The sequence below is a fragment of the Mobula hypostoma genome, chromosome 9, assembly GCF_963921235.1.
Source record: "Mobula hypostoma chromosome 9, sMobHyp1.1, whole genome shotgun sequence".
Taxonomy (NCBI): Eukaryota; Metazoa; Chordata; class Chondrichthyes; order Myliobatiformes; family Myliobatidae; genus Mobula; species Mobula hypostoma.
Genome location: NC_086105.1, coordinates 30,973,490 through 31,001,162, shown reverse-complemented (window position 1 = coordinate 31,001,162; position 27,673 = coordinate 30,973,490). Strand labels below are relative to the sequence as shown.

Here is a 27,673-nt window from a genome sequence, read left to right as displayed (position 1 = left end):
GATGGAGGTGGTCTCTACCAAAGGAGGTGTAAAGCACTCCCTTCCTCTGCGAGCCTGCAGGTTACCCTTGGGCAAAGTGTAGCACCTGCTTAGCCCCCTGATCAAGGTCACGTAAAGTCGTGGAGCAGGTGGTGGATGGTCATGTGAGCAGCTGGTGCATACCACGAGCCCTGGTTATGCGTCCACTGACGCCAGGCAGACTACTTCTGATGAGTATTGATAATGGCTGGGGTCACCCACCTTGTAAAGACCCTGCCCAGAAGGCAAACCAGTTCTGTGGAAACATTTACCAAGGACAATTGTAGTCATGGAAAGTCCATGATCACCTACGTCATACGACGTGGCACATGATGAACGAGTGAACTGTCTGTTAGCCTCTCTGATAGCTTAATGGCTTAATACATTTCCCAAGCTCTTTTTGTGAATGCTGGAAGAACACACCTGAATGTGGTTTCCGATGTGCTTTGTGTGTGAAACAGTTGATGTGTGGTTTAATGATACTTTGATCTAAACATTCAACATCAAAGCAGCAATTGCAGCATTTCCAACCTGCTTCAGTGATCACTGTCATCATTACTTCGGAAGTCAAACATGGAATTATAACAACAATTGTTTACCTCATCCAAAACATAAGTTTATATCCAGAATTACTTGTGTAGACAAAGTACATAGGAAACTAAGTCTGGGAGTGTTCTTTCAAGTCTTCGCAAAATATACTTGAGAAAATATACATAATTTCTCCAAAGTCAAACTGAAATGAACTCTCACCTCTCCCTCCATAATTTGTTTTTAACTCTCCTACACTAAGTTAATTGTCCAGACATACGTCTGGCATGCAAAGTCCAGACTTTGTGGCTCTTCACTGCTCAGATGTAGGAAGGTTTTGTTCACTGAAAGTTTTGTCTTTGCATTTGGAATGAATCTGGCAGTTCCATTTTCCAATAGACTGTGGTATTTTTTTTATGAATGCGAGGAAGATAAATCTAGAATTAACTTTCTCTTAATGAGTGTGTATAGAAATGTTTAATGTCTGCCAGATGTGACGATTTCCTTGGGTTATAAATAGCTTTGTTGGCCCAGGTATTATCCTGTTTTTCATTACACTACGCATTTTTTTTGAGAAGTAGGGATTAATTGTAAATCAAAATCTCGAATAAATATATTGTCAAAAATGTCAATTTTTATGAAAGACTGTTCATGATTTTTATTAACAATCTGGATGTGGGGGTAGAAGGGTGGGTTGGCAAGTTTGCAGACGACACAAAGGTTGGTGGTGTTGTAGATAGTGTAGAGGATTGTCAAAGATTGCAGAGAGACATTGATAGAATGCAGAAGTGGGCTGAGAAGTGGCAGATGGAGTTCAACCCGGAGAAGTGTGAGGTGGTACACTTTGGAAGGACAAACTCCAAGGCAGAGTACAAAGTAAATGGCAGGATACTTGGTAGTGTGGAGGAGCAGAGGGATCTGGGGGTACATGTCCACAGATCCCTGAAAGTTGCCTCATAGGTAGATAGGGTAGTTAAGAAAGCTTATGGGGTGTTAGCTTTCATAAGTCGAGGGATAGAGTTTAAGAGTCGCGATGTAATGATGCAGCTCTATAAAACCCTGGTTAGGCCACACTTGGAGTACTGTGTCCAGTTCTGGTCACCTCACTATGGGAAGGATGTGGAAGCATTGTGATGGGTACAGAGGAGATTTACCAGGATGCTGCCTGGTTTAGAAAGTATGCATTATGATCAGAGATTAAGGGAGCTAGGGCTTTACTCTTTGGAGAGGAGGAGGATGAGAGGAGACATGATAGAGGTGTACAAGATAATAAGAGGAATAGATAGAGTGGATAGCCAGTGCTTCTTCCCCAGGGCACCACTGCTGAATACAAGAGGACATGGCTTTAAGGTAAGGGGTGGGAAGTTCAAGGGGGATAGTAGAGGAAGGTTTTTTACTCAGAGTGGTTGGTGCGTGGAATGCACTGCCTGAGTCAGTGGTGGAGGCAGATACACTAGTGAAGTTTAAGGGACTACTAGACAGGTATATGGAGGAATCTAAGGTGGGGGCTTATATGGGAGGCAGGGTTTGAGGGTCGGCACAACATTGTGGGCCGAAGGGCCTGTACTGTGCTGTACTATTCTATGTTCTATGTACTATCGCATCATTATCAGAATCAGGCTTATTATCACTGTTTTATATAATGTGACACTTATTGTTTTGCAGCAGCGGAACAGTGCAAGCTATCAAAATTACAAAGTAATTAAATAATGCATGTAAAGAATGCCATGGGTTTACTCTTTATTCCTAATTGACAGGATGTTTTATGGCTCACTCTCTTTTCCATCCTACTCTCCCCATACCTAATCTGCACTCCATTTTTGGTTTTTTTTTGCTTTTGGACTTGATGCCGAAAACAGGAGTTCCAGGACGGGAATGTTGCCGAGATGTGGGGCCCGCAATGCAAGGTTCTAACAGCAGCACAGTCAGCCTTCAAAAGCTAGGATTCCATTATGCTACCCTTACTACTTTTGAAGTTTTCATTGAGAAGCACTTGCCTTCCTCTCTATTCCCTCCCTTACCTGTCATTTTGCCTGTTCCTTGTTGTCCTCACTTACTAACATTTTCTTGCAGTGCCACTGTCTAATTCCACTCCCAAAACTTTATCACGGCCACAGCCTTGCACCCGTCTGCTGAGTTAACTAGCATTCCTGGCAATCTTATCCTTTAATGCCTGTGTCACTACACCATATTCCTTACTTCCTCCGGTACTAATCCACCTGATGATGAACAATCATTTCATTCACATTAATAGTTTAAGTAGGTTATAGTGCCTTGTCAATTTAACATTTTGTTTTCAGTTAAAGGTGGAGGCTGCCAGCACAGGTGACACTGCAGATTAATGTCAGTCAAAGCCATTTTATTTTAAAAGTATGTCACCATATTCTACCTTGAGATTAATTTTCTTGTAGACATTCACAGGAAAACAAAGAAATGCAACAATTTATGAAAAGCTATGTATAAACAAAGGCTGACAAAGAACCAAAGTGCAAAACGACAAATTGTGCAAGTAACAAAGAAAAGTGCATAAATAATACTGACACGGATAATAGATTCCATGAAAGTGAGTCTAGAGGTTGGGAAGTCAATTCAGTGTTGGGGTGAGTGAAGTTATCTAAGCTGGTTCAGGAGCCTGATTGTTGTAGAGTAGTAACTGTTCCTGAACCTGGTGATGTGGGATCTGAGGCTCCTGTACCTTCTGGCCGATTGTAGTAGTGAGAAGAGAGCATAGCCTGGATGATGGGAGTCCCTGATGATGGATGCTGCTTTCTTGTGGCAGGTGGCAGTGCTCCTTGTAGATGTGCTCAATGATGGTGAAGGTTATTCCTGTGATGAACTGGGCTGTATCCACATTATGTCCTGCTGAAGGGTCTCGGCCCGAAACATCGACTGTAGTCTGTTCCATAGATGCTGCCTGGCCTGCTGAGTTCCTCCAACATTTCTGCTGCTGGTATTGATGTTTCTATATCAGGCACTGGTGCAACCTGTCAAGATACTCACCACTCTGCATCTGTAGAAGTCTGTCAACGTTTTAGATGGCATGCCAAATCTACGCAAACTTCTATGAAAGTAAAGAAGCTGTTGTACTGCCTTTGTGTGATGGCACTTATGTGATGGTCTCAGGACAGATCTTCTGATACGGTAACACCAAGGAATTTAAAGTTACTGACCCTCTTTACCTCTGATATTCTAATTAAGTCTAGCTCCTGGTTCTCTGGCTTCTTCCTCATGTCGTCAATAACCAGCTCTTTGGTTTTGCCGTTGTTGAGTGAGAGGTTGTTGTTGTTGCACCATTCAACCAGATTTTGACTTCTCCTCTTCAGTGCCAATTCATTGCCACCTTTGATTCAGCCAGCAAAAGTGGTGCCATCAGCCAACCTAACTATGGCATTGGAGTTGTATTTAGATACGCAATCACGGGTATAAAGCACAGAGACTTCTGGAGATGATGTTATTGCCTATCTATACTGACTGGGGTCTGCAAGTAAGGAAATCAAGGATGGAGATATCAAGACCCAGGTCTTGGAGCTTAGTGATTAGTTTCGACAGTTTGATAGTGTTGAATGGTGAACTTAGTCAAAGAAGAGCATCCTGATGTACACATCTTCATTGTCCAGATGTTCCAAAGCTGAGGGAAGAACCAATGAAATGGCACCTGCTGTTGACCTGTTGTGACAGTTAGCAAATTAGGGTGGATCCAAGTCTCTCCTCAGGCAAGGGTAGATATATTTTATAACTAACCTCTCAAAGCACATCAGTGATATTTGATAGTCACTGAGGCAGGTTACCATGTTCTTCTTGGGCACTTGTGGAGAGGTTGTATTTTTCTGGTGACAGTGTGCTACCTTGGGAAGACAAGCGGATGTTCTGGAGAAGAAAATGCTAGACCCCATAGGTGCTGGATGAGGAACGTCTCAAGTAGCAGGGAAATTGTGGGTGAGATTTGCTGAATGCGCAGTTGTTACACAGCACAGTCTCACTCATCAGAAGCCCATTCACAAGCACTGACAATCAACAGAGCCTTTGTATCATCACATTGAAATAAAATCTGTATGTTATCCAGGTGGAAACAATGGTCCATTATTTGCGCATCACCTGAGTTGCGCCTGAGAAGGCAAACGTCCAAACAGACAAATGTTTGTGTGCTTTAGCATTTTAAAGTCCTTTATACGACTAACTGCAGCTTTCACTCCACCACAGTAAAGCAAATCCTTGATCGCTTCATGTCTATTTCCTGCACTTCTGCTCTCTCCCCTCCCTCTGAACAGAGAAAGGATAGTTCCTTGGTCCTCTCCATCAAATGTTGAGGATTGGAGAATGTGTAGAAATGGGTGGATCATACTGGGCTTATACTGTCTTTTCAGGATCAAAAATAACATGTTGAATAATGCTGGTTCAGGTCCATGTGCTGAAGGTCTGTGCTAATAGGTCTCTTGCTCTGAAAACAACTCATGCTCTCAGTATTATTCTCATTTGCACAGCCTGTCTTTTGCACACTGGTGTTTGTCCATCTTTGTCTGTTTATGAATAGTTTTTTTGTAAAATTGTCGTTTTATTTTCCTGCAAATGCCTGCAAGAAAATGAATTTCAAGGCTGTATATGGTAACATGTACATACTTTAAATTTACTTCAAACTTCTGATTTCTGCACATCTTCATGGTTGATCTGGTTAGTGCCTTTACTCCCACTAGCTAGTGCTGGTCCTCCCACTTTCTCTGTCTCCACAGCAAATGGCTGCCTAATTGATGGCAGTACAGACCAGACCCGTGCAAAGAATGACAGCCCAGCTACTGAATAATCTCGGGTACCACCAGAATAGTGCAAGCGGCCATAACTCCTTTTCAGGAGTTCTACCTCCATTTAGTTCCTGGTAGTGGCCTGCAGTCTGTGCGCCTTTATTCATCTAGTGAGTTTGAAGCTGCATGGGTAGCAGCTGCAGCCCGGATCCCGAAACTAGAAATTCGAGAGCGATGGTAATGTTGATTGTAAATACTGTTCAGCCACCTGAGTGAACTGGTATTTCGGATTTTATGAGATCGCATGTTTCATTCAGGTAACCCTTTGTGGAAGCATGGGCCGGTAGGGATTTTGCTCGTTTGTGAACTTGAAATAAGATAGTAAATTCTTCTAGTGGATGAGTACTTTGACCATATGACTTCTTTGGCCACATGGTCCCACAGGTTGTCTGCAATGATGCAGCATGTCCCAGCGCTTGTTGAGATGATTTGATAGGCTTAAAAGTCAGTTTTCATCAGAGTTTTCTCGGCTGGTGGTGCAGTGAGATCAACGCCGGGCTCAAGAACGGAGGTTCCCGAGTTCGATCCAGTGACAGACTGCTCCCGTGCGCGCTCTCCATCTGCGCCGGGTTGATGTCGAGCTTGCAACGCGGTCTCGTAAAATAATACTGCGAAATGTCTGTGCAAGGAGTGGTTCCCCACACAGCCTTTCGAACTGCGCCTTGTAAGGCGTGAAAATGCCCAACGCTGGCCTCTCAGGTCTGAGGCGACGTCATCATCGTGAAGGTGCAAGAGGAGGCTTGGCCTTCAATGCAGAGTAAACTATTGAGCGGCAGAGTTTTTGTTACTGTTAGCATTTGAATAAATAACAGCTGCCATTTCTCAGATCTCGCTGCTCTCTTAGATTTGCTTGAATGCGTTGCTAACTCAGGTACTTAATTCAAATGATCAATGCAACAATATGCATTGACACTCATTTCTTGCATACTTCAAGTGACTGAAAAGTAGATTGAGTTCGTCACTATATTCCCCAATAGTTCAGGAAGACATATTTGTACTGCTGATTTTTAGTGTGCAGGGTTTTGTTCTTCACCACACTGGATACTGACTGCAGAGGATGTATTTGCTTGGTAGTCAGTTATCACGGTGCATAATCTTGAGTCGACAAGATTACTAGAGAGATAATTGTGGTAACAATGGGTAGCACACATGATTTTATGGATGTTGCCAGAATGAATGCATTGATGCAATCGTGATGTGCATTGAAGTTTCTTTCAGAAACCTACATGGAAATAAGTTATTTGTATGTACAGTACTATTGTCCCAAGTTCCGTTAAGCAGTAATAAACTGTACTGTTCACTTGAAAGTATTGGTGAACCTTATACCTCAGTAAACTGACCCTTGGAATGATCCTCTTGGAGAACGAATCACAGCATAGGTCATGTAGATGAATTCGGAAATGGAATTCCGGAATGGAGTTTATCACTAGTAACAGATATGTATCCAGTTTGTAGGAAATAACCATCTCTGATAAATTGAATGTCTTCTAATTTTAAAAAAGTATTTTTAATTGGCATGAACACCACCAAGAGAGGAATTCAGGTGTGGCTGCTAGAGCTGTCAAAGTGTTTCCATCTCAATTTCAATACAAATGTCACTTAAAAATAAGATTTTTTTGATATAATTTTTAGAATCTGTACGTTAGCAAGACTATCTTTCCCAAATATTTCACACCTTGTTTCTGCTAGTCAGAATGAAAGTTCATTCATTATGTTACCGTACTAAATACCATGCTTACCAAGTTATGAGCGGATGATATTACAATAAAGCGTTGGCTGATTGGTAGGAGGCAGCAAGTAGGAATAAAAAAGATCCTTTTCTGGTTGGCTGCCAGTGACTAGTGGTGTTCCGCAAGGGTCCGTGTTGGGACCACTCCTTCTTATGCTGTATGTAAATGATTTAGAATAGGTGATGGAATAAATGGCTTTGTTGCCAAGTTTGCAGATGATATGAAGATTGGTGGAGAGGCAGGTAGTATTGAGGAAACAAGTAGGCTGCAGAAGGATTTAGACAGATTAAGAGAATGGACAAGAAAGTGGGAAATTAAATACAATGTTGGAAAATGCATGATCATGCACTTTAGCAGTAGAAATAAATGTGTGGACTATTTTCTAAACGGGGAAAAAAATCCAGGAATCTGAGATGCGGTCCTTGTGCAGAACACCCTGAAGGTTTACTTGCAGGTTGAGTCAGTGGTAAGGAAGGCAAAGCCATATTAGTATTCATTTCAAGAGGTCTAGAATACAAGAGCAAGGATGTGATGCTGAGGCTTTATAAGGCACTGGTGAGGCCTCACCTTGAGTATTGTGAACAGTTTTGGGCCCCTTATCTTAGAAAAGATGTGCTGGCATTGGAGAGAGTCCAGATGAGGTTCACATGGATGATTACAGGAATGAAAGGGTTATCATACGAGGAATGTTTGATAGCTCTGGGTCTGTACTCGCTGGAATTCAGAAGGATGAGAGATCTCATTGAAATCTTTCAAATGTTGAAAGGACCAGACAGAGTAGATGTGGAAAGGATGTTTCCCATGGTGGGAGAGTCTAGGGCAAGAGGGCACAGCCTCAAGATAGAGGGGTGTCCATTTAAAACAGAGATGCGGAGAAATTTCTTCAGCCAAAGGGTGGTGGATTTGTGGAATTTGTTGCCACATGCGAATGTGGAGGCCGGGTCGTTGGGTATATTTAAGTCAGAGATTGATAGGTTCTTGATTGGACATGGCATCAAAGGTTATGGGGAAAAGACCGGGATCTGGGGTTGAGGAGGAGATTTAAAAAAAAGGATCGGCCATGATTGAATGCCAGAGCAGACTTAATGGGCCAGATGGCCTAATTCTGCTCCTACGTCTTATGGTCTAGATGAATTAATTTGAGGATGTTGCTTGCAGTCCAAATAAATAAATATCACAAACTATTGTCTTCTAAGCTTCTAAGCTAACAGACCCAACCTATTTTGTCTTCTTGATAGGACAGTCCTCTTATCCTGTGATTTAGCCTAGTGAATCTGTTTTGGACAGTCTCCAGAGCTGCTGTATACCTTCTTGGGTCAAGGGACCAGAAGTGTGCACAGTAGTCCAGGTGTGGGCTCACCAACACCTTATACATTGAAAGAATACGTACCTGTTTCTAAACTACAATCATTTTGCAATAAAGGTCAATATACCATTTTCTCTCTTGTTGTACTTGCCCGCTAACGTTTTGAGATTCATGCAGAATATCTAGATCTTGATCTTCACTCATTTGTAGTCTCTTCTATTTAGATAATTATCTTTCTTTAGATTTCCCTTACGTCAGTGTGTAACCTCACTATTTGCCACAGTAAACTCTGTAATTGCAGAGTCCTCAACATGACTTACCATGTTGCTGAATGTTTAATTTTGAAGGGTATTGTTGCTATTTAACTTTTAACTTCAGTTAATGAAAGGCTGGGGCAACAGATACAGCAATTAAAGTGGCATCACCATAAATTTGCTAGCACGGTAGCATAGTTGGGCCAGAAGGGCAGTTTACTGTGCTGTATTTCTTAAAAACAAAATAAAACATATAAAATTTAAAGAGACAAGTACAGGTTGGCATTTGTTTTCTGATTGATTGGAGGAATGCTGCCAGTGCTGAAGTATGTTTAGGATTGCATGTAACATAGTAGACTCTTCTACAGTTACTTACTCTTTTGACTGGCATTGTTATTATTGTCCAAACATTGCCTTTCTGAATTCATTCCAAAATGGTTCAATGAATTAATTTAAGAGGGCTTTAGCTTATGTAGGAACAAAAGACCTTTTTAAGTCATTGCTTAGACACTAATTACGTTGGGCAGTGGGTCAGGGAAGGAGTTCCATTGACGGATGAAGTTCAACATTTTTTGAAATGCTTGTTTAGTTTCCTTGAGTTATTGGACAATGAATCTCACCATACCTAATACATTATAGAAAAAGTAGAGCAACTCCATCTGTTCCATCCCCCCCCCCACCCTTTTTTTCCCTGCATCCCTGAGCTTATTTTCTCTCATATATCCATCATCCCTGTGATTCTTTTGCCACGTGCCTATGCTAAATGATAATTGACAGCAGTGAAGTAGCCTACCAACATATCTTTGGAATGTGGGAGGAAACAGCTGAGGTCAGAATCAAACCCAGGTCTCTAAAGCTGTAAGAAGGAACACAGACTGCCGTCCCACCTCAATCTGCACCACTTCATTGCAGAGTTAATTTCAGCAGAGCCCAGAACATTCATTCATGATTAGTTGTTATTAAGGAATTTTTCTCTGTTTTGTTAAAAGAATATTGCGAATATCCTTCAGTGTTCTTTACTTGGACTCACAACTAACTTTATTATGAATTTAGTGTATAGAGAATTGCTGGGAAGTTACTTTTTTGGCATTATCTAGACTGTCTTTGCTTTGGACTTAGATAAGAGTCAACAGTGCTCACTTGTACTTGTCATGGTCTATATATCGAATATTTTCAAATTTTGAATGAATTCCTTCAGGGCAAGTTCCCACATCTTTCTAGAAATGATGAATGCCCCAGAATTACTGGTTAATGAGATTTCCAAATTCCTTCATACAACAGCTTTTCCGCTCTCCCCAAAAGGACGGAATTGCTTAGTTTTGCTACTACACCAATATTACACTGCACTAAAGTACTTTTAAAAATTGTTCTGTATATTTCTATTCTCTAAAGTCTGTTTCTCATATTGTCAGTTTTTCCTAAGGGACAAAGTACCTGGGATTGAGAATATTATGGAAGCTTTAGAATTTTATTTTGCCAAAAACATTTCCATTTGTTGCTCTGCACTACATTGATGATTGTTTCGTGCTGCTTCATGCACACATGCTGAGCTCATCAATTTCATCTACCTTCCCTCCAGCTTCCACCCTGCCCTTAAATTCACTTGGTCCATATCTGACATCTCGTTCCCCTTTCTTGATCTCTCTCTGTCCCTTTCTCTGGAGGCAAACTAACTACTGACATCTTTTATAAAGCTGATTACCATGGCTACCTTGACTATCTTTCTTCCCACCCCGTTTCCTATAAAAATGCTGTTCCCTTTTCTCACTTCCTTCATCTCCACCACATCTATTCCCAAGATGTAGCTTGCTTTTCCAAGACATCAGAGATGTTCGTCTTTAAAGGGCGGGGTGTCCCATCCTCCACTATTAATACTACCCTCACCCATATCCTCCATTTCCTGGACATCAGCGCTCAACCCATCTTCCTGCTACCTTAGCAGGGATAGAGTTCCTCTTGTCCTAAACTACTACCCATTCAGCCACATCACTCTCTGCAACTTCTGCCATCTTCAACGGGATCTACTACCAAACACATCTTTACCCCCCCTCCCCCAACTCTCCACTTTTTGCAGGGATTAATCCCTCTGTGATTCTCTTGTCCATTTGTCCCTCTTCACTAATCTCCCTCCTGGCACGTATCTTTGCAAATGACGGAAATGCTACATCTGCACATTCTCCTCCTTCCTTACTTCTCCTCAGGGCCACGTACAGTCTTTCCAGTTGAGGCAACACTTCGCCTGCAAATTTCTTAGGGTCATCTACCGTATACGGTGTTCCTGGTGTGGCCTCCTCTACATTGGTGAGGCCCACTGTAAATTGGGGAACCACTTCATTGAGCATCTCATCTCTATCCGCCAAAAAAAAATTCCCGGTGGCTGACCATTTTAATTCCTATCCCCATTCCCGTTCCGACATGTCAGTATGTAGCCTCCTCTTTTGCCACAATGAGACCACTCTCAGGTTGGAGGAGCAACGTCTCGTATTCTATCAAGATAGCCTCCAACTTGATGGCGTAAACATCCATTTCTTCTTCCAATAATTTTCCCCCTCCCTTCTCTATTCATCTATTCCTCATTCTGGCTCTTACCTCTTCTCTTCACCTGCCTATCATCAACCCCTGGTGCCCTTCCTCCCCCTCTTTCTCCTTTCCTACCATATTCCTTCTTCTCCAGCCCTATACCTTTCCAACCCACCTGGCTTCACCAATCACCTTCTAGCTAGTCCTCCTTTACCTCCCCCCGCACCCTTTTTATTTTGACACCTTCCCCCTTCCTTTCCAGTCTTGAAGAAGGCTCTTGTCCCAGAATGTTGACTGTTTATTCATTTCCATAGATGCTGCCTGACCTGCTAAGTTCTTCCAGCATTTTGTGTGTGTTGCTTTGGATTTCCAGCATCTGCAGAATCTCTTGTATTTATGTTATCAAATAAAATCTGGTATTGTAGTTAAAAAATTAATAGTAATCTTTCCACTGACTTGACAGGGAGAAAGTTTTCATGGAACTTGGATGATGAACAGAGGCAGGTGCAGGGGTTTCAGATTACAAGCTGCACCTAGCTTGAGTCATAATTGGCAATGCCATGTGTGACTGTTGTTAATGCTGCATACGGTTTACAGAATCTATGATCTTCTAGGTAAAACAGAATGAAGTACACTGAAGTTTTGAAAGTCAGATGCTGTCTCCTGAGAATATTTGGCCGCAATGCTGAAGATTACATGTTGGCTGGCGTTCTTTGTTCTGTTTACTTCTATTGAAATTGAAGGGAAAGGAAAATCTGTTAGTCATTGTAGAGAATTAGAAGTATCCCCTCCCTCCCCTCATTATGTGCCTTTGTGGTTTATTTATAGCTAGAGTTTTCTGTTGCACTTTGGAAAGTTTCTTGCATTCATCGTAAAAAGGCCCCTGATTGTCACTTTCAGGGGCTGAGAGATTCCAACAAGGGCAGATCATAGCTGAATTTTGCAATAGCCCATCAGTGTAGGATTTCTACGATTATGGTCAGTGCAATGATGTAATAATGTATGTGGCGTTATTACAAAAATAAAGAAGCAACTCATGAGGTGCCCTGGCAATTGAGCCAATGTAATAAAACGTATATGTAAATGGAAACCATAAGGCCTGCCCAGATTTCCATGCCCAAATTTTTCAGGAAAATTATGCTGGCTGACTTCTGACTGCTGAAGCAGGATACTATGCATCATATTGAGTTATTTTAATTGAACAATTACATTTTGATGCTGATGTGTCATTGTTTAAATATTCAGTATTCCAAATACTTTATTTTTTTCTTCAGCTGCAGCCATCTAAACTTCCCTCTGTTCGTTCAATATGAGCCGTGTTGTATGAAGTGGGCGATCATGGTCTTTCCATGACCGTGATTGTTCTTAGCAAATTTTTCTCCAGAAGTAGTTTGCCATTGCCTACTCTGGGCATTGTCTTTTCAAGACTGGTGATCCCAGCCGTTAGCAATACTCTTTTAAGAGTTTGTCTACCTGGCGTCAGTAGTCGCATAACCAGTTTTTGTGATGTGCACCAGCTGCTCATACGACCATCCACCACCTGCTCCCATGGCTTCACGTGACCCTGATCAGGGGGCTAAGCAGGTGCTACACCTTGTCCAAGGGTGATCTGTAGGTGACTGGAGGAAAGGAGCACCTTACACCTCCATTGACACCTCTCCAAATAGTCCTTTTCTTCAGAGAAGGTCAGAAGACAAAGGCTTAGGCTCTGGCTGGTGAGCTTGTGCAGCTGTCCGTGTGGGCACTGCCAAAGATGCTGTGTTCAAGCTCTTTCTTTTTATGTCAGGACCTATCTCTGATGATGAATACAGAGCATTTTAAATTAATGTTTGGATTACTGTTGTTGGACTTTTCACACAGTAAACAAATATTACATAACTGAGAAGGAGAATTGCCCAATCTCAATATTTCTAGGTCACTTTTTTGTAGTTCCTTTATTAAGTTTATTTTTCACGTCAAGAACAGCAAATTTCTAGACCCAGTGTTGTACATAATATGTGCTCCTGTAACTGTAATAATTGGTTGGTGTTCGTGGAAATGCTCGGAACTTGTTTACAATGTAGAATGCTTCCAATTTATGAAGTTGTACAACACAGAGATAGACCTTTAGTTAATCATGTCCATTCCAACCTCTTTGTTCGTCTATGCAAATCCACTACTGTACCAGGAATGTATCCTTCTTTTTGCTGCCCATTTAAGCATCTGTCTAAATACCTCTTAAACATAGTAACTGTGTTTGATTTCACTACCTACACTGGCAGCACTTTCCAGGTATCAGCCACTCTGTGTAAAAAAAAACACACACACACACAACAAATGTCTTTCTCATCACCAATGAAACTCCTCCTCTCAACTTCACATACCCTTACTGTGGGGGAGAAAGATATTGACCATCTACTCTATCGGTGCCTCTCTTAATCTTGTATACTATCAGACCATCGCCCTTTGCTTCATAGAAAACAACCCAGTCTACCTGTTTCTCCCATAACTGAAGTCTTTCATTTAGAGTTCAAAGTAAATCTGTTATCAAGGTACCTGTATATCACTATATATAACCCTGAGATTCATTTTCTTGTGGGTATTCACAGTAAATACCAAGCAACACAGTGGAATCAAAGAAAAACTGCACACAACAAGACGAACAACCAGTGTGCAAAAGAAAACAAACTGAAAATACAAAAAGAAAAAAAATACTAAATAAATCAGCAATGAATATCAAGAACATGACATGAAATGGCCCTGAAAGTAAGTCCATGAGTTGTGGGAACATTTCAGAGTTCAGATGAGTGAAATTATCCCCTCTGGTTCAAAAACCTGATGGCTGAGAGGTAATAACTGTGCCTGAACCTGGTGGTGTGGGTCCTGAGGCTCCTGTACCACCTTCCTGATGGTGGCATTGAGAAGAGACCACAGCCTGGATGGTGGGGGTCCTTGATGAAGGGTGGTGCTTTCCTGTGACAGTGCTCCTTGTAGACGTGCTCAGTGGTGGAGAGAGCTTTCAACAACCTTGTGGATTTCCTCTTGACTCTCTACATTTGCTGTGCATGTAATGATTTCACAGAATGATTCATCTGTCACTTGTTCAGATCAAATTCTGTCTGTCAGTGCACTGCCGAATCTCCAACTGAGCTATATCCTGATGTAGCCTTAGACAACCTTTCTCACTATCCATTACATCAATATTTGTGTCATTTGCAAACTAACAAATCATACTTCTTATATCCAAGTCTTCAATATATGTCACAAACAGCAGAGAGCCCAGCACTGATCCCTGTGGTACACTGCTAGTCACAAACTTCTAATCGGAAAAAACATTCTTCTATCACTGAGTTAATTTTGGATTCAATGAATCTATTGAACTTGGATCCCATGCACCTTAACACTCCGACCAGCCTGCCACGTGGGATCTTGTCAGATGCCTTACTAATGTTCATATAGACAACATCTACCACCCTGCCTCTATTGTTACTTGCTCAAAAACTCAGTACATTTGGTGAGGCAGTACTTGCTTTTTCACAAGTTAAACTGACCAGCCCTAATTAGTCCCTGCCTTTCCAAATACATATAAGGCTCATAGGTTCTCGCTTGTCTTAGCTAAGGAATCACATTAGCTGTTTTCCAGTTTTCTCGTACTTTTTTCTGGTACTCTGGTACTCAAGTAGCGTCACAGGTAGATAGGGTCGTAAAGAGAGCTTTTGGTACATTGGCCTTTATTAATCAAAGTATTGAGTGTAAGAGCTGGAATGTTATGATGAGGTTGTATAAGGCATTGGTGAGGCCGAATCTGGAGTATTGTGTTCAGTTTTGGTCACCAAATTACAGGAAGGATATAAATAAGGTTGAAAGAGTGCAGAGAAGGTTTACAAGGATGTTGCCGGGACTTGAGAAACTCAGTTACAGAGGAAGGTTGAATAGGTTGGGACTTTATTCCCTGGAGCGTAGAAGAATGTGATAGAGGTATATAAAATTATGATGGGTATAGATAGAGTGAATACAAGCAGACTTTTTCCACTGAGGCAAGGGGAGAAAAAAAACAGAGGACATGGGTTAAGGGTGAGGGGGGAAAAGTTTAAAGGGAACATTAGGGGGGGGGCTTCTTCACACAGAGAGTGGTGGGAGTATAGACGAGGTGGTAAATGCGGGTTCTTTTTTAACATTTAAGAATAAATTGGACAGATACATGGATGGGAGGTGTATGGAGGGATATGGTCCGTGTGCAGGTCAGTGGGACTAGGCAGAAAATGGTTCAGCACAGCCAAGAAGGACCAAAAGGCCTGTTTCTGTGCTGTAGTTTCTATGGTTTCTATGGTTTTCTTGTGCCAAGTGAAGATGCAAAAATTTCCATCAGGGCCCTATCAGTTTCCTCCCTTATCCCCTGTGTTTTCATCCAGCCCAGGGGAGTTAGCTACTATTATGCAATTGAAAACATCAATTGCTTCTACCTCCTTAATGAAAGAGTTCCAGCCAATCCATATGTTCCTCTGACAGTCCAGTATCCCCCACATACTTCTGCTTGGTGAATACATGTGGCAACTATCTACTTAAAACTTTGTCCACATCCCTTGGCTCCACAGATAGATTTACCCTATGGTCCCAAACTGTGGCTTTGCTGGAGCCTGATCTAAACAGCTACATGCAAAGCCCCTTTTAAAGCATTTCAGAGTTTAACTGGAAGGCAAGAGATTAATCGTAATTTGTGAAACAACTATGCGTATTATACAGCAGGGTTTGCATGCCAAGTCATTTTACAGGTAATGTGGTGGTGTTGGAATATGATCATCATTGCAATTTAAAAGTGATTAAGTTATTGTATACAGCTGGCCGCCATATATAATATCATGATTATGCCCTCATAAATTGTTCAGAGTGAGCTTGGTTAAGATAACTATTGCCAGGAAAATTGGGATGCTTCCTTTGCTTAATAAAATAGTGACATGGGAATCATTTCTGTCAATGGACTAAGCTCTTCTTTAAAAAGAATACAGTTTTCAAAGTAGCCATCCTTCATACAGTGTAAATGTAGTCTTATGTATTCACGTCACTGGACTGGTTTATCGAAGTGCATTTGCTTGCAGCATAGTAGCACTTCATGTTGTAGGCAGAATTTATAATCTAGTTGAATTTAACATAATTCCCACTGCAGAAATATAAATAGGTATCGGATGTTGGGTGTGGATGTGGTAAAGATCAGCTGAAGAGAGATGAAATAAAATGAATACCAGAACTTATTGTACCATGGACTCAAAGGGTTCAAAACATTTTGCAAATTGACACTTTGTGCTGGATAGACTAAAAATGAAGCATATTAGGACAAGGTCTATGATGACACTGTTGAAAAAGAGAGAAAAAAACGTTAAAAGGAGAAATGGAGGGAAATAACTTGTCCCAGCGTTGAAAACTGATGTGGCTTATTTAAATTGTTTATAGTATGTTAATACGTTCAACCTTGATTTGCAACTCTGTACCAATTTGGTGAAGGCATTACTCATAGGCAAGTCATCCGAAAAAGGCAAATAGCAATTTTTTTTAAAAGAGATTTGGTTTTGGAGGAGGTTAATAATGTTTATATTAAGATATGTCAATATCAATTTTATTTTAAAACTACAGTTTTTGACAGGTGTAATCATTTATTCTGCTCATACAATCTCGGTGCAGGTCCAATTATATTCTGAAGGTTAATTCTAAGATAATTTGATTGTGTACAGAGGTGATGTCAGGGGTAAGTTGTTTTTTTTAAAAATGCAGAGAGTGGTGGAGTCGGAAACGATAGGATCTTTTAAGAGACTCTTGGATAGAAAAGCTTGGAAAAATAGAGGGCTATGGGTAAACCTAGGTAGTTCTAAGGTAAGGACATGTTCGGCACGGTTTTGTGGGCCTATATTGTGCTGTAGGTTTTCTATGTTTCTACCACATTTTTAGTTAGTGTGTTAATGTGGCATCTTTCAGTACACTGAAATTGTGTTCCGCTTACCTGCAGTTCATTTTGTAAGTATTTTAAATGGATAGCTTCTCACTGTTCCATTCTCTTTGGAGTATCTTTTTTCTTGGCTGCTTACTGGTATCTCCTCCTCCATTCCTTAGTAATGAATATCACTATTGGGTTTTCTTTCAGCCTTGTGAACCTTTCCTTGAATTCACCAACCTCAATGCCACACCCCCCACCCACACACACTCCTCCACCCAATCCCACATACTAACCTGCTGAAGTCTTTACTTTCTTTTAAGCATTGGCATCCTTCCTGAAATCTGGTGCCCAGCATTGCACACCCTACGTTGGCTAAGGCTTAACCAGATATTCAGAAAACTTCAGTGTGACACTTATCGCTTTCCACTAAGTGTGCTCTTTAGTCATAGTCATACTTTATTGATCCCGAGGGAAATTGTTTTTCGTTACAGTTGCACCATAAATAATTAAATAGTAGTATGTAAATTATGCCAGGAAATAAGTCCAGGACCATCCTATTGGCTCAGGGTGTCTGACCCTCCAAGGGAGGAGTTGTAAAGTTTGATGGCCACAGGCAGGAATGACTTCCTATGATGCTCAGTTTTATAATAACCAATATCCTCTCCTCAACTGGGACTATACTTTCAAAGATTTGTTTTTGTAACCCTCCCAAATTCCTCTGATGATGCAAAATTATGCATTAATATACATCAAGAAATAAGTACCGTCTGTGAAAACACTGACTAAGGTTAAAAATGATAGTAGATTTATAACTTTGCCAAGAAGAGTGGGAGATCTAAGGATTTTAAGAGTCTCAGGACACAAGAACAAATAATCAAAGATCTGATAAAGAGAGCAATCGGAATTTGGGAATAAATTGACAAGAAATATAAATAAGATGAAGAGCTTCTAAAGCTTTGTAAAATGAAAGGAAAAATAAATTGGATCTCAGGAGATAGCGATAACAGAAATTGTAATTGGAAATAAAAAGTGCCCTGTCCCATTAAACAAAATTGTCTTTGTTTTCATTACAGAAGATGCAATACATGTAGCAGAATAGATGAGAACTCAGGGTCTAAATGACATTAAGTAATTCAGATCAATAAAAAGAAAACATCAAAGAAGTAAGGAAACTAAACCCAGAAACATTGACCTGACAGATTACTAACCAGGATTTGAAAAAGCATTAGTGATGATCTCATACGGCCAGTTTGTACCTTTGGAGTCACTGCCATCCCCCGAAGAAGGTTATCAACCACTTTAGCAGTCTGTAGGATGTTTGATTGCTGGAGTGCTGTTATACTGTGGAAGCTCCTGCCAACTTAGGAATCCAGAGCAAAGTCAGCAGACGTCAGCACTTCCAGTGCAACATGTGTGTTGGGTGACTTCTAGCTGTGTTGCAATGGAAGTTATGCCAGTTTCTTCTTTGTGTGTTAATGTGGAAAGGCCCCCTCCTTGTGTGAGATGGATATGGTTGATGCCAAAAGTGAAAGGTTAGAACTACGCTTCCCATTCTCACTAATATTTTATGCAGACTTTTAGATAGTGGGAATTGTATCTCACTCTGAGCCGTTTAATGATTTTTCCAGGTAGCTGCAACGATCAGATGCAGTGACTTTCTCCTTTAATGGTTGAGAAGCTCTGCTGCCACTCCATGGCAAGTGGTAATTGTGTATCTGATGTGAGAGAGGCGTGTGGTACCTTATTGCTAGAGGGGTGGTTAGCTAAGGCAATTATGGTGTGAGGAATATATTTAGACAATCTGCCTGTTATGATTGAAAGGATTATGAAATAACACACAAAATGCTGGAGTAACTCAGCAGGCCAAGTATCATCAACGAAAATGAATAAACAGTTGACTTTTTGGGTCGAGACCCTTCATCAGGACTAGAAAGCAAGGGAAGGGAGAAGATGCCAGATTAAAAAGGTGGGCGGAGGTGAAAGAGGATAGCTGGAAGATGATAGGTGAAGCCAGGTGGATGGAAAAGGTAATGGGCTGGAAAGGAAGAAATGTTATAGGAGCAGATAGTGGACCATTAGAGAAAGAGGAGGAGGAGGGGACCCAAGTGGAGGTGATGGGCAGGTGAGAAGAGGTAAGGGGTCAGAGTGGGGAATACCAGAAGAGGGGAGGGAGGAGGGAAGTTTTTTTACTGGAAGGAAAAATTGGTATTCATGCCATTTGGTTGGAGGTTACTGAGATGAAATACAAGGTGTTGCTCCTCCACCCTGAGGGTGGCCTCATGTTTGGTAGTAGGTTCCCTTTGAAGATGGTGAAAATTGTGGCGAATGATATGTCAGATGTGGAGGCTCTTGGGGTACTAGGTAAGGACAAGAGAAACTCTATCACTGTTTAGGCGGTGGGAAGATGGGGTGAGTGCAGATGTTCAGGAAATGGAGAAGATGCGGGTGAGGGCAGCATCAATGGTGAAGGAAGGGAAACACCATCCTTTGAATAAGGGAGGACAAATCTGATGTACTTGAAAGGAAAGCCTCATCCTGCAACAGATGCAGCAGAGATGAAGGAACTGAGAAAAGAAATAGCATTTTTACAGGAGACAAGGTGGGAAGAGATATAGTCAAGAAAACCATGGGATTGGTAGACTTATAGATGATGTCAGTGGACAGTTTGTCTCCAGAGATGGAAACTAGAGATCGAGAAAGGGGAGGAAGATGACAGAAATGGACCAAGTGAATTTAAGAGAAGGGTGGAAGTTGGAGGCAAAGTTGATGAAATTGATGAGTAACAAATTATGTATTTAAATGAAGTATAGAGATAATTAGAACACTACCAATACCACTACACTGTTATAAAACTGTGTATTCGTTCATAATAGTTATTGGCAGAAGAATTCATCCATTGTATGCTGCTCTGTTCTTTTGATTGTGAGTGAATAAAAGTGCAGACACAGAGGGTAATTTTTTCAGCTAGTCTGAAATCTTTTTCTTGCATCTTGGCAAGGGTCTGAAAATTTTTAAAGTAAAAATAAAAACCAAAATGATCAAAAGTCACTGCCTTTTAAATTGGCATCCATTGGGCAAACAAGACTGATGCTAGTCTGCTGCCCCAGTTAAGCAGCAGTGTCTCAAATAAACTAAAGAAGGCCTAGCTATTTTCTGGATTAGTTTTTGTTCTTTAAGAGTTGTCCCAAATAAGAGTTGCCCTGATTAAGTGATAGCTCATATAACTGGAATCTGCTGTACATATGTTCACAGGCGTAATGAGAAACTTGCTTTTTAGCAGCATTGCAGGCACATCATATCAGTTACACTGCGTTCTCAAAACAAAACAAATTAACACCTTAAGCTATACAAAATTATACAAGAAAGAAGTCAGTTCAAAAAATAAAACCATGTCCGTTGTAGAGTGTGTGTTAAATAAAAAAAATAGTGTGTAAAAGAACTGGTTAAAAAAGAAAGTGCTTAAAGAATTGGCAGTGCGGATGACATTTGGAATGTATGTGTGACTGGTCTGGTGTAGGTATTGGTACCTTTTCATTGAGGTCTGGTGTAGGTATTGCTGCTGTTTCATTGATGTTGACCAGTTTTGAAGTCATTTCACATTTTCCAACAACAGCACAGATCTTCTTCAAGGTATCACTTCATGGATTCATCTACCTGACCATCACCTTAGGTACCCATTTTATTTTAGGCCTTAGGGACCTCCTGCCCCTACCATTCAAGCCCTTTGTTGAATATCCTCTTTAAGACCATAAGACATGGGACCAAAATTATGCTGATTTATTATCCATCACTCCTGTGCCTAGCATCACTTTATTGTGTGCTCAGTCCACTGCTGTTCACTCTGCTGACCCACGACTGTGCTGCAACACTCAGCTCAAACCACATCATCAAGTTCGCCGATGACACGACCGTGGTGGGTCTCATCAGCAGGAACGGTGAGTCAGCATACAGAGAGGCGGTGCAGCGGCTAACGGACTGGTGCAGAGCCAACAACCTGTCTCTGAATGTGAACGAAACAAAAGAAACACTCACAACACGCTGGAGGAACTCAGCAGGTCGGGCAGCATCCGTGGAAACGATGAGTCCTACATGTTTCCGTCTCCTTCTACTACCCATTGTGTTTTCCCCTATTCCTTCTTCACCTTTCCTGCCTATCACCTCCCTGCTTCCCCTCCCCCACACGTTTATCTTTCCCCTTACTGGTTTTTCACCTGGAACCTACCTGCCTTCTCCTTTCCACCCTCCCCCCACCTTCTTTATAGGGCCTCTGCCCCTTCCCTCTACAGTCCTGGCGAAGGGTTCCGGCCCGAAACATAATTTTTTTGACTCATCGTTTCCACGGATGCTGCCGGACCTGCTGAGTTCCTCCAGCGTGTTGTGAGTGTTGCTTTGACCCCAGCATCTGCAGATTATTTTGTGTTAACAAAACAAAAGAGACGGTTGTTGACTTCAGGAGGACACAGAGCGACCACTCTCCACTGAACATCAATGACTCCTCCAGAGAGATGGTTAAGAGCACCAAATTTCTTGGTGTTCACCTGGTGGAGAATCTCACTTGGTTCCTTAACACCAGCTTCATAGCAAAGAAAGCCCAGCAGCATCTCTACTTTCTGCGAAGGCTGAGAAAAGTCCATCTCCCACCCCCATCCTCACCACATTCTACAGAGGTTGTATCAAGAGCATCCTGAGCAGCTGCATCACTGCCTGGTTCGGAAATTGCACCATCTCGGATCGCAAGACCCTGCAGCGGATAGTGAGGTCAGCTGAGAAGATCATCAGGGTCTGTCTTCCCGCCATTACAGACATTTACACCACACGCATCCACAAAGCAAACAGCATTATGAAGGACCCCACACACCCCTCATACAAACTCTTCTCCCTCCTGCCATCTGGCAAAAGGCACTGAAGCATTCGGGCTCTCACGACCAGACTATGTAACAGTTTCTTCCCCCAAGCCATCAGACTCCTCAATACCCAGAGCCTGGACTGGCACCAACCTACTCCCCTCTACTGTGCCTATTGTCTTGTTTAATATTTATTGTAATGCCTGCACTGTTTTGTGCACTTTATGCAGTCCTGGGTAGGTCTGTAGTCTAGTGTAGTTTTTGTGTTGTCTTACGTAGTTCAGTGTAGTTTTTGTATTGTTTCATGTAGCATGTGGCCAAGTGGTTAAGGCATTCGACTAGCGACCTGAAGGTTGTGAGTTCGAGCCCTAGCTGAGGCTGTGTGTTGTGTCCTTGAGCAAGGCACTTAACCACACAGTCCTCTGCGACGACACCGGTGCCAAGCTGTATCGGCTCTTGCCCTTCCCTTGGACAACATCGGTGTTGTGGAGAGGGGAGACTTGCAGCATGGGCAACTGCTGGTCTTCCATACAACCTTGCCAGGCCTGTGCCCTGGAGAGTGAAGACTTTCCAGGTGCAGATTCATGGTCTCACAAGACTAATGAATGTCTTTATTATTATCATGTAACACCATGGTCCTGAAAAACGTTGCTTCGCTTTTACTGTGTACTGTACCAGCAGTTAAAGTTGAAAGGAGAATAAAAAGTGATTTGACTCAACATACAATTAATCTATGTATACAGGTTATCTTATGTATTTATAGTTATTGTGGTTTTATTTGGAAAACACAAGCAATAGTGAATCTGTTACTTTGCCCATTCTCCTAATCTGTCCTTGTGCAAACTTCCTCCTTCCTCAATGCTGCCTGCCACTCCACCTATATTTGTATTGTCTGCAAATTTGGCCAGAAGCCCATCAGTTCCAAAATCCAGTTCATTGATGTACAACGTGAAAAGAAGTGGTCCCAATGCTGGTCCCTGTGGAACACCACTACTTACTGGCAGCCAAGCTTTATTCCCACTCTTTGCCTCATTCCAGTAGGCCAATCTTCTATCCATGCTAGTATCTTTACTGTAATAAATAGGCTCTTATCTTGTTTAACAGTCTCGTGTGGCACCTTGTCAAAGGCCTTTTGAAAATCCAAGTAAATAACATCCACTGACTTTCCTTTGTCTATCCTGCCCGTTCTTTCCTCAAAGAATTCCAACAGATTTGTCAGGCATGATTTACCCTTAAGTAAAACATGCTGAATATTTTATCATGTGCCTCTGAGTACTCCATCTTTAATAATGGATGCGAACATCTTACCAACCACTGAAGTCAGGCTAACTGGCCTATAATTTCCTGTATTTGTCTCCTTGCCTTCTGGAAGAGTGGAGTGATAGTTGCACTTTTTCCATCCTCCAGAACCATTGCAGAATCTAGTGGTTCTTGAAAAATCACTACTAATGTCTCCACAGTCTCTTCATCTCTCTTTCATAACACTGCTGTGTAGTCCAGCTGGTCCAGGTAATTTACCGACCTTCAGATATTTGAGTTTCCCAAGGACCTTCTCCTTAGTTATAGTGATTATACTCATTTCTCCCCCTGATAAATCCGAATTTCCGGCATACTGCCTCTGTCTTCCAGTTGAGTATGTTTTCAGGACTGATAATTGGTAAAATAAGGTACCTAATCCCTTTCCTGCATTGCCTTTTGACATAGTGATTCCCAAGCTATAAAGTACCCTCCAGCCGTGGATGGACACAGTATTTGTTTCCCCTTTAAGAGTGCAGACCTGATGTAAATTGACACAGAAACTCAGCAAGTCAGGCAGCATCTATGGAGGAGAATAAGCGCACGTTTCGGGCTGAGACTCTTCATCAGGATTGGAAAGGAATGGTGGTGAGGGAAGAGCTGTAGAGGCAGGTGTAGCACGTGTCACACTTGCAGGGTTAAGTACCAGGAGGGAGATCATTGGGAAGGTCAAGGGAATCACAGAGAGAGCAATCCCTTATGGAAAATGGAGAGGGAAGGGAAAGGTGCTTCGTGATAGGATCATTCAGTGAGGTGAGACTTCACGTGCTAGTTTGTCAGGGTCATCTACAGTACCTGGTGGCTACTCATTTCAGTTTGAATTCCTGTTCTCATTGTGACATATTTGTTCGTACCCTCCTCAATGAGATTGGGTCTGAGAAGCAACACCTCATATTCTGTCTGGTTAGCTCCAACCTGATGGCACGTCCATTTTTCTAAAACTTGGAATCACTCTCCCCTCCCCTTTTCTCTATTTTCCGTTCTCCATTCTGGCTACCCTCTCACCCCTTTTCTTTTCCTCCCCTCCCTCCTTTTTACCAATGTCTACTGTCCTTTCCAATTAAATTTTTTCTTCTTTAGCCCTTTACCTCTTCCACCTATCATTTCCCAGTTTCTTTCTTCATCCCCTCACCCCCGGTCTCATCTCTCCTTCCCCTGCCCCCACCTTATTCTGGCTTCTGCCCCATTCCTGATTAAGATGCTCAGCCTAAAATATTGACTGTTTACTCCTCTCCATAGATATTGTCTAATATGCTGAGTTCCTCCAACAATTTTAGTGTTGCTCAGGATTTCCAGCATCTGCAGAATCTCCTGAGCTTGTGAATTTACACAGGGGTTTTCATTAGTTTATTGAACCCCAGCATTGTGTCTTACTACATGCAGTAATGGCGAAAGTTTATCAGTTAGTGCCTTCAAAATAATTACACTGAGACAGCTTGGCAAAGGTATTCTCCACAATACCATTTGACCACATTTCACTTGCAAATAAATGTCAAGGTAAGTCAACTTTAACACTACAGAATTGTAGTGAAGTGCCAGCCTAGATCACCAACAAAGGGATGGAATACCAAAAAATATAGCTGACTACTTATCATGAAAGATTGGCGGCCCGCAATGTTAGCTGTTTCTACCTTCATGGAAGCTTTTTCCTGCTGAGATTTTCTAACATATTTTAAAAATAATTTCAGATTTCCAGGATCTCCACCATTTTGCTTTCAGTAGAAAGATTTTTGAATGGAAATGTTGGCTCTGTATTTCTTCCCATGGGCATCACTTGGCTTGCTGAGTGTTTTAATCATCATTGCTATCAGTTCTTTATAATTAAATTTTCAATTAGAATGTAAAAGTGGAAATACTGCTGTGAACTAATGAAAATATTTAATGCTTCCTTTGTATAGTTAATGGGTCAAGCGAATTTGCACATATTTGAAGATTGGTGTGGCAGCTCTGTTGATCAGCTCAGGAAAAATGTTCACTTTCCCCTCTTCCCACATGTAAGTATTGATTACATTCATGCTGGTACAATGAAATTGGGACCAATCTTTACAGTTATTATTATTGCTGCAGTTTATATTTTGGGATCTCCAATGATCCTAATGGCTGAAGGAATTAAGAGTGCTGGAACTAGGATGAACTGCCAGTTTTCTGCCAAAAATAAGGCAGAACAGAGCTATTTACTTTTATACCAGTGGTGATTATGTTGTATTATTTTGAAGACTTATGAAAAGGATCTTAAATGTTAAATATTTCTAGCGGAATGTGTGAAGTGTTTTTGAATAGCCTCTTACAGGAAGTCACATATTTGGAATGATCTTAAAGTATTGCTGAAGCTACTAAGCCCACAATAGGAGTTGTTTTGGAATATTTTAATTAAGTTGTTAAGACAAATGAGGCTTGCTTCAACCACAGTGAGTCAGAGGGAATCATTGACAGCCTTGTTTTCCAAAGAATTCCATTAGTTGCAAGGCATAAGTCAAGAGTACAATGTCATTTTTCTCTTCTTAACTGGGTGATCCATTCCCAGTAAAGCAGCTTGCTGCTTAAAGAGAACAACAAGCACTCTGCTGGAGGAGCTGAGCGGGTCGAGCAGCGTTCTGTGTGGCAGGAAAGGAGCTGTTGATGGTGCAACTCTGCGTGAGGACTGGATTCTGTAGACTCTGTTCCTTTTCTCCAGCAGATGCTGCTTCCCTGCTGAGTACCTTCAGCAGACTCTGATTATTCCAAGTTCCAGCACCTGTAGTCTCTTGTGTCTCCGGCTGGATTAAACAAAAGTATACACGCAGTCCCAAATATGCACTCTAGCACAAAAGACACGAATTCCTCGACCTAGAAAGGTGAATGGAGGTATCACCAGGTGAAGGTTCCCTTTTAATTTTTTACTGTGGAAAAACCCTATCTGACATTGCTGTGGTAGAACACTGAGGCAAGGGGAGAGAAAAACCAGAGGACATGGGTTAAGGGTGGGGGGGGGGAGTTTAAAGGGAACATTGGGGGGGGCTTCTTCACACAGAGAGCGGTGGGAGTATGGAATGAGCTGCCAGACGAGGTGGTAAATGCGGGTTGTTTTTTAACATTTAAGAATAAATTGGATAGATACATGGATGGGAGGTGTATGGAGGGATATGGTCCGTGTGCAGGTCAGTGGGACTAGGCAGAAAATGGTTCGGCACAGCCAAGAAGGGCCAAAAGGCCTGTTTCTGTGCTGTAGTTTCTATGGTTCTATGGAAGGTGCTCACCACCTATTTCACCAGTAATGATCATAAGATATAGGAGTAGAAGTCGGCCATTCGGCCCAATGAGTCTGCTCTATGATAATTCTGAAAGAAAGTAAGCCGTGCATGAGAAAAATTCTTCCACTTCATCAATTTATGACCCACAAGCCGTAACTTATGGCCCTCTAAGCGCTCATGTTGATTCCAGCTATTACCCAAACAGTTCTAAAGTGTACAGCCTAGACGTTTTTACTCAAGTCTATGTGTGCTTTAATTTGTTGGAGATTGAAATTACACTTTCGTGAGAAAAGTGTGGTCACTCCATTTTGGTAACAATGGTTCCCTTCTTGAAAATAAAATGCCCCCTTCATTGTGAAAATGGAAGAATATCCTGTAAAAGTCAACTGAACACATTTTAAAAAAAGCTTGTATTTTGTGTAAAAAGAAATAAAAGTGTGTTTTCTTCTCCAAGGTTGTTAAATTGCATTCATATAGTAAAGACAAGATGAAGAAAACAGATCAGAGTTAGAATTGTAAAATCAAGCTGACCTTTAACTAACTGAGAACATGAAAGTCCCCGTGTACTAGAGATTTGAAAGATATTTGTGCAACTAATCTGAGTAACACAGATCACTTTATTTGATTGATCTTCCTGTTTTGTCATTTACAGACCCGGACTGTGGTCAAGAGGTTGGCCGTGGCACCAAGATGGATCAACTATGGGCTCAGGATATTTGGCTATATTCATCCCTATGCAGAAAGTAAGTTAGTTTCTCTTTTGGTTCTTAACTTTGCCACGTTGGGAAGAATCTTATTTCCTGAAATGAGCAATGCTTTTCAAGTGTGCAGTGCACAACACCTCTCTATAAAATGCAGAGAATAAACTGTTCTTAAAGAAGCATACACAGCAAACTGTTTGGTATCTGCTAACCTTTGAGTTCTTTAATCAACAAATTAGTAATGTAGCAAGATTATACTGCTGTAAGTCTTTTTTGTAATGCTTTCAGTTTCCATTCAAAGTATTGCAGTGCAAAGTTTTGCTTTTTAAGAAAATGTTAATTTTCATTAAAATAAAATTTAAATCTTCCGATCTCTGGAAACTTTGGGAGAATGTTTCTAGTGCTTTTATGGAAATGTAAATAGTCAAACTTCTCTCCCTTTCGATTGATCCAGATCTGTTAAAGCGCATTGTGAAAGGCCAATGTGCTGTGTTCATTTCATAGGTAAAACATTAGTTAAATAAAAGATAACAATAAAATAATAA

At 41.4% G+C, this 27,673-nt stretch overlaps 1 protein-coding gene across 3 annotated transcripts in view; it reads left to right on the top strand.

The window, feature by feature from the left end:
- b4galnt3b (beta-1,4-N-acetyl-galactosaminyl transferase 3b) overlaps window positions 1–27,673 on the top strand; it is a 177,148-nt gene that overhangs the window by 73,070 nt on the left and 76,405 nt on the right. For all 3 annotated transcript variants that reach the window (XR_010019183.1, XM_063057972.1, XM_063057973.1), the window contains 2 exons: window positions 25,096–25,191; window positions 27,080–27,170. Coding sequence is in view for 2 of the 3 variants with exons in the window: in XM_063057972.1 (XP_062914042.1) it covers window positions 25,096–25,191; window positions 27,080–27,170 (187 nt within the window). In the remaining variant the exon portion in view is untranslated. The remainder of the gene's footprint in view (window positions 1–25,095; window positions 25,192–27,079; window positions 27,171–27,673) is intronic.